Source organism: Limulus polyphemus, unplaced genomic scaffold, assembly GCF_000517525.1.
Source record: "Limulus polyphemus unplaced genomic scaffold, Limulus_polyphemus-2.1.2 Scaffold1646, whole genome shotgun sequence".
NCBI lineage: Eukaryota > Metazoa > Arthropoda > Merostomata > Xiphosura > Limulidae > Limulus > Limulus polyphemus.
Window position 1 is genome coordinate 91,669 of NW_013667256.1, and position 8,143 is coordinate 99,811.

Here is an 8,143-nt window from a genome sequence, read left to right on the forward strand (position 1 = left end):
GTGCCATAAAACACCAACCAACCAACCAACCACATTTACTGACCCCATATTGAAAGAGTTAAAAGTGTGACAAAAGATCAGGTAAATTTAGTTAATACACACACAAATAAAAGAACTTATTTATTGAAAATAAAGAACATTTATTAGATGGTTACGAGGTCATCACATTGACTGACCCTGTATTGAAAGAGTTAAACTATCTATTTGAAAGCTACAGGAATATTCTTATGTGACAAAGATCAGGTAAATTTAGTTAATACACACACAAATAAAATAACTTATTTATTGAAAATAAAGAACATTTATTAGATATAAATTAATCTTGAACTAAAATGTTGGCAAAAGTCATGAAAGAATGGCTGACAAATGTAAAGGTGATGCCATTTTGAAAGATGAGATCATTGGTCACCAGTCAATCTGTCGCTTTTTGTCATGTTTTATACGACTTATAGCCAGAAGTTGCGACTGCTTCAATCAGTGATAATTAAATTTAAACTGACCAGATATGCAAATTATTTGGTAGTGAAAAATGAAAATCTAATTCAGAAGATATTATTTTTAATCTTTTTTTCTTGACAATAACTCACAAAAAAAAAAAGTTTGAAAATTTTACATCCTCAAACATTATAGGGATGCAAAATCAAATTATAGAAATATTTTAAAGCAGAAACTAGATAACTACTTAGGAAGTTTAAGTTTCATGATATTTGGTTAAGTATATTTACTGTGAGAAGAAAAAATAGTGATATCAGTGATAACCTCCAAGCCGAAAAAAGATTAAGATATCTACCCCAGCAAGAGTTTCTTATTGTTGGAGCTCTAATATCATAGTAAAAACACTAAGGAACTTGGATCGGCTTTGCTCTGCCATTATTATGTGTGTGTTAATTTTTTTTTGTTTTTTTCTGTGTGCAAACAAATTTATTACTTGACATTGCTTATTCTACTGAACAGTAGAGAAATAGTTTAACTTAAAAACACTGTTCTGTTTCTCACATGAACAGTGTATTTTAAAGAATGAGATTTTACGTCAGAAAATTAAGTATTTTAAGTTTTTTTTATTAACTCAGATTATGAATAATAATTGATAATGGATATTTAGAATTATGAAACTAACATTTAAAAGGAAAGTTCGGTAGGATGTTGTGATTTATATAATAATGTTCTGAAGAGATATATTAGAGCTAAATGTAGAGTTATGTCATGATTTATAAAAAATTAATTGAATTGCTCAGATGGGTCGATTCCCAGCACTACGTGAAGAAACGGAAAGAATCATCAACACTCACATCCGTGAACGAGAACAGAAGACAAAAGAGCAGCTGATTCTGTTAGTCAATGTGGAACTGGCATACATGAATACTAACCATGAAGACTTTATAGGATTTACAAAGTAAGAGAATAGTGTGATCCTTGAATGTTTGTTTTGGTTCTGCATTTCTTTGACCAGTCCCCCAGTGGCACAGCGGTATGTCTGCGGACTTACAACCCTAGAAACCGGGTTTTGATACCCATGGTGGGCAGAGCACAGATAGCCCATTGTGTAGCTTTGTGCATAACTACAAATAAATAAACATAATCTTTGACTAAGCAGCAGAGAACCATATCTAAGAATTCTCTTCAAATCTGTGGATATAACATTTATCTGGTTTATATAATTCAGTTGTCACTTTATCAGAAAAAAAAAATTAAGTCAGTGTACATTACTTTGTTAAAACATCTGTATATGGTGGTTTAAAACATTTTCTTGTGTCTGTTTTTATTACTTTTATCTCAGATAAGCCTAATTTAAGAAATTTTACCAGACCACTAATAGGGCAAGGAACTTTAGCACCACTTAACTCTTTCACTTCAATCTCACTCTTTTAAACTTCTTTCTGCAAAAGTCACATTCAAAATTTTATTAAACAACTTTATTATCAATGTAATCTAATGAAATTAGCATTACCATGTATGTTATAATTTAAAGTTTTATATTATGTAAGTTTCAATTCCTTTATTTCAAAAGAATAATAATTCATTTACAACTTACATGTATGTCTAGACTGAATCTACAGGTACAATGCTGTTTAGGCATTCTTAGTTCAAATTCCATTGCAAAGACAGAAATCAGAGAAAAATACATTTCCTCACCCTCTGACAGTAGCCTTGTCTATCTTTTTTGAATTTATTTCAACCACCAGGTACTTATTTGATTGACATCTTTATAACCAAAGGAAAAACTCATTTTAAACTACAATCTCGCAAATGTTATTTTAAAACTGGCACATAATATATGTTACCAAGTGCATCAAACGGCTGAAGCATTGTTTTCTGATTTCGTCCGTCCTCGCTATCATTTAGCACTGTCTCTCACCGAGATACATATTAGTAAGATAAACAGTCAAATTGTATTTAGGTTTTACTTTTATATTTCAATTAATTATGTATTATTTATGTTTTAAAATTCATATTTGAAAGATATAGTAATTTTTGATATAACCCAAACTTTGCCCCAGTTTGTGAATATCACGAACATCACCAAAAGAAGATATTTTAAGATTATTTCATGAAAAGTTAAAAGGTATATACATATTTTTGTTTCTTAATTTTAAACATCTCATTGGACTGTATGTTGATGATAATAGCTGCACTTAGAGATATGATAGAGAAAATGACAATATAAACATTTACCCAAAAAAAATATCTGTTTGATATTCATTTAGGAGTTTATAAGAGTTTATGTATATAGAATTTGAAAAGTAAGGTAGAAAAAAAAGTATTTTTATACTTAACATGAAAATCACCTTGCATTTGAACCATTCAGAATCTCAAGTTTCAAACAATTTCTTCCACCAGTTTTATTTTTGGAATGAAATTTGAGAGTTATGTAATCTACTTGCAATGTAAGTAGGTTGAAGTGAAACAGTTCCAATGTGGTCTAGGAGATTTAGGGAACCATAGGATTATGTTTCAAAAATAATGACTTGTAGATAATCTGTTTTCACACAAAGTTAGCTATTTGTAGCAATTATTACATACAAAAAAAAAGATAAAATGTAACTTTTTTCAGAATGAGAAGAACAAATATTCTCTATATAGGCTTGCAAAAATTTTACATTATTGTAAATTTTTAGTCATGTTTTGGAATAAATAGAACCACTAAGTTGGAAAAAAGGGGGGAAATAGCACAAGTAATAGAATTTGCAGTCCACTCTAAAGGTGACCGTAATTTCAGTCATTGTTTAATTCTATTCATTTTGGGGGGGGGGTATGTTAATATGTCTGAACCACTGGTAGGAAAATATTACAACCAAGTTGCAAAGAGAGGAAGCAGACTTGTAATTGCCTTGATATAGTTAATGGATTCAAGATGTTAGTGAACTTGCAAAGTTGTGAAATTATTGGTAATTTTTGTCAGAAATGGTTATCAGTTTGATATAATTAAGATCAGAAGTTTGTATAAGTGTTTAGTTGAACATGGTTATTTTGAGAAAAAATTAATACAATTACATGATCTTACCATGTCATGATGTGGACTTGATTTGCTGTAATATTAAAATAGGGGTTAGCAGTAGGTATGTTTTTCTTTCTTTTCATAATCAACCCAGCCTTTGCTGTGACCAGATCATTATGGAAACCTTCTGTACTCTTAGTTAAACACCCTTTTATGTAAGCTTCCACCTACCAAACCATACAGAAATATTCATTGATGGATAATTTATTTTAATTTCCCTGTGTCTGTTTATTGCACTGATGAACAAGTTAAGCATTTTTGGTTGCTTCTAGATGGCTAATGTACCCAGGAAACCTTATCTTATTGAAATCTTGTTTTGTTGCTGACACTTAAAGTTTTGCTGTGGTGTCCTGCATCAAGTTCTGCATAAAGTGTGAAATTTTATTCTTGTATTTCTGTCTTTATCATCATTGTTAATGTATAGCAACTGTGATTAAAGTTAATGCTTTTTTTTTTTTTTTTTTTTTGGATATTGGTCTGCAAAGTTTTACCAGGACTTAAAAAGTGTGCTATTGTGGTTGAAGAAACACATGCAAGCTTGATATCCATTAGAAATCATTTCTAAAAGATTTGTATGATATATATACAATTGTTTCTCTACAGATTCATCAAACATTTGAATACATACTTTTACATGCAGATCACTTGTATTTAACTTGCATGGATTATATTAAAGACAGATCATGTTGAAGAGTTTTAGGTAGATGACAAGTGTATCATATTGTTTTTGACATTCCTTTGCCATCATCATCTGCATTCACATGAAAAATAAATAAAAAGCCTGTGGCATTACAAAGATGTATAATAAGCATATAAGATGTACAACCTACGTTACCAGTTTTGAGAGTTGTTTTTGAATAGAATTGTTATGTATAAACAAAATATTGTGTTTAAGGTAAGATATTATTATTGAGTTATTACAGAGCTTAATTATTTTAACCATTGACCTACAGTTTATTTTCATTTTCTTTCTGCTTGGTATTTAGAAAGGTAAATTTTTCATTTTGATGTATTGAAATGCAACTTGGATTTTAGATATAACTTCCAGAATTATCCAAGTATTTCAAGGCATTATTAATGGTTACTTTCAGGAATTGCTTGATTTTTCATTTACTGAATTTTAAAAGAAACTACACAAATCTTAACAACTAATAAAACTAAACATACCAGATGATGCTTTTTCTAAAAGATAAGCCAATTTTTTTTTGCAATGTACACTGGTCTAAAGTTAGACAATATTTGTAACATTTCTTCTGGTTTTATCTTTTGTGAAATTGGACTGAAACTAGATGAATTGTGATAAAGTGTAGCCAGAGTATGAAGCTGACTGACTAAGAAGTGAAGAGGTTATAGCCCCAAATTTTCATATATATTTGTATCACATTCAACAACAGGCAATACCATTTGATAACTCAACTTTTTATGCATTTACTTGCTCAGAAAATTATTCATTGGTCACAATAATTTAAAATTATTATCATTATGACCATTTCTTAATACTGAATTCTTTTTTGAGTAATACTAAGCTGCTCATTTGCTGTAAGTAAGCTTGTAGCTAGTTGCTAAGAGATAGGGAGTGATAAGTGGAGGGTTAGCTACTGCTATTGATTTTTGTTGTTACTTTTTAATAGTCTTAAGTCTTTAAACAGTTTTACAGAAAGCATGGAAGCTACTCTCAGACTGATGTTTATATGAGAATGTATTTTTTTGCAGGGAAGACTTATATCCAGGAGGGTGAGTGGGTTACAGATTGTTTGGATTTTTTGCCTGATTTTGTTTGGTAGTGGCTGATTGTATTATCTGGTGTTTGTAGTACTTCCTCACTCATCTGGTGGCTTGTTTGTATATAGACTTGTGAGCTGTTTTTAAATACTTTTATCTTCTTCTCAGCACTGTTGGTGAACTAACATTAATACCCTGTAGTGGTAGTATTTGTTGCTAAATTAACTGATTTTCTCGGTTTTCATCTTCTTATAAACTACCAACTTTGCAAAGCGTGCATGGTTACACAAGTTAATATAATACTTGAATGTAACATCTGTTTGTTTAAACATATTACGTTTTTCAGTACTCAAGCGTATAAAATCTATATATGCAATATTGGAAAGACTCATAATTAAAAAACAAATTATTTATATGCACATATCTCTGTAATTGTAATCAATTATTTGGGCAATAATATGGGAATTGGCTTGTAAGTGTTTTTTGTAATAGTTTACCAAAGCAAATATCCCCATACATCTTGTACAAACTGACTAACTATTATACATTATATACAACTTAAAACATTTTTTCAGTAAGTTTTTATTTGAAATAATTTACTAGCTGTTCTAAACACATACACAAGACTCATGGTAACTTGTGAACAAAATCTACAGATAGAAAATATTGCATTGTACAGTGTAATTCATAATTTTTGGAAATGTTATTGGTGCATTGAAAAAACTGAGAGGTTCATGAAGGGTGATATGGAAAGGGAAAATGTCCATGATGAAAAGCTCTGGAATGCAGTGTTTAGCCACCAGGAGGTTGCTCAGTAATGTGAGATATGATGCTTCTGGTCTAAAGGAATCATTCCACTAATTTAGTTATCATTAATTTTGGAATTCCACATTTCTGGGAGCAGGATGCTTGCCGAAAAACAGTAACTGTTGCAGTTGTTATGTCCAGTTTTGCTACAAAACTAATTTTGTTTTGTAGCAAGTATTAGCTTTGACATTCTTAACACATCCTTCTGCTGTGAGTACTGAAGAAGTGTAAGCATCCAGCATCTTTATACTTGAACAACCCTCTGGTGGCAAAAGGTGCATTACAAAGTAACTGTAACTGACATTTTCGATTTTCATAACATTATCTATGTACCCTCCATTTGGTGTGATGCTTGTACATTTTTGCACAAATTATGGATATTCATAAACTGGAAATAAATTCTAATATTGTGTTATTTGCATGCTTTTAGTATTCTTGAAATACTAAAATTTAGTATTTGAAGAACATTAACAATATTTTATAGAACTGCTCTAGAGCTAATAGTTTTTTATTACTTATTTCTTTGGCTTTCAAAGGCCTGTTTCATTTTATTTTTATTTCTCAGAAAATTTTTTACTTGGAATGAACTTATCTAAATCTAATAAAATGAATGAAAATGTTTACTTTGTCATTAGTTCAGGGTTGAATTCTAGAATGTCTGTTGAAATATACAAGTTTTAATCATAATGTTAAAAAAATTATAATGAAGAGATAAGACCTGAACCAAGTCTTTATGTTTGGTGATCTTAGGATTGTGATTTTTTTTTAATTCTGAGAAATATTGTACTAATACTAATAAAGAGAGAAGTGCTACTTACATCTGGGTGAGTATGTTTTGTACTTTTGAAATAGTAATATATAATTAGCATTCTTTAGAAAATATATCACTATAAACTTATCTAACTGAGATGTTTCTATCAAAGTTATTATACTATATGTTAGTTGTTGAAGTTCTAGTTACTACTGTTGTAACCATTATGTAAAATTGAAATATATATATGTGTACCAGTGTTGTTATTCATAACATGTTTCATGCTATAAGTATATTTTTGCTCAAAAATGTAAATGAATGCTGCCACCAGATTTCAATAAATAACTAAATTGATTAGTAACACTCAAGTCAAAATAATATATATCGTAATTCTTTTCTCGTTACATGATGTTAATATGCATATTGAGGATGTTAAACCATTTTTCTTTGTATTTTCATATTGGGCTGCCAAATGGCAAAAATAATTTCATTTCTGTTTAGTATGGTATTGAGGTTTTTTATGCTCACACATTTTTGTTTGCTATGTTGCTATCAGTTAGCCTACACAGGCCTCTACCCAAAATGTTGCTGTATTGATGTGCTGTTACTCTTGAATCATGGAGACGATAAACATTTAATTGATAGAGATATGCTTACTCTTTCTGTACCTATGTCAGACAGTTAGTCTGGGCATGCCTCAACATGTAATTTTGCTGAAGTAATAAAGTGTGGATATTGGATCTGCCATTATCCATGAATTGTTGATATGATATGCAACTAACTGATAAACATGTAGAAAACAAATGGTGTTGGTAATGGTGCAAAGAAAGAGTTGTACTGCATGAGCCATGCAGAAACTATGAAAAACTGACATTCTTGTACAGTGTTTTTGACTTGGGTAACTGCAGTCTCTATAATTACTTTACTAAAGACAAACAGCTTGTGAAATTATTTGCAGTGCAACTAAGTTAAAATAAACATTTCCAGGTGCCAAGCCAACCACTGCCAAATGAGTAGAAGACCTTGAGTTATTAATTTGTATGTTTTTAGTAATCACCATTTGCCATTATTTCAGATCTAATTGATTTCTGCAAATGAATTTTAGAGAATAAACAAGCACTTAGTAAACATCACATGTTAAAGAAGTATGGAACGTACACGAACTTAGTAAACATCACATGTGAAGGAAGTGTAGAAAGTACACGAACTTAGTAAACATCACATGTGAAGGAAGTGTAGAACGTACACGAACTTAGTAAACATCACATGTTAAGGAAGTGTGGAATGTACACGAACTTAGTAAACATCACATGTTAAGGAAGTGTGGAATGTACACGAACTTAGTAAACATCACATGTTAAGGAAGT

General features: G+C 30.3%; 1 protein-coding gene across 8 annotated transcripts in view; it reads left to right on the forward strand.

The window, feature by feature from the left end:
* LOC106464418 (dynamin-1-like) overlaps positions 1 to 8,143 on the forward strand; it is a 58,796-nt gene that overhangs the window by 27,404 nt on the left and 23,249 nt on the right. For all 8 annotated transcript variants that reach the window (XR_002611742.1, XR_002611741.1, XM_022392128.1 and 5 more), the window contains exon 11: positions 1,236 to 1,393. Coding sequence is in view for 6 of the 8 variants with exons in the window: in XM_022392128.1 (XP_022247836.1) it covers positions 1,236 to 1,393 (158 nt within the window). In the remaining 2 variants the exon portion in view is untranslated. The remainder of the gene's footprint in view (positions 1 to 1,235; positions 1,394 to 8,143) is intronic.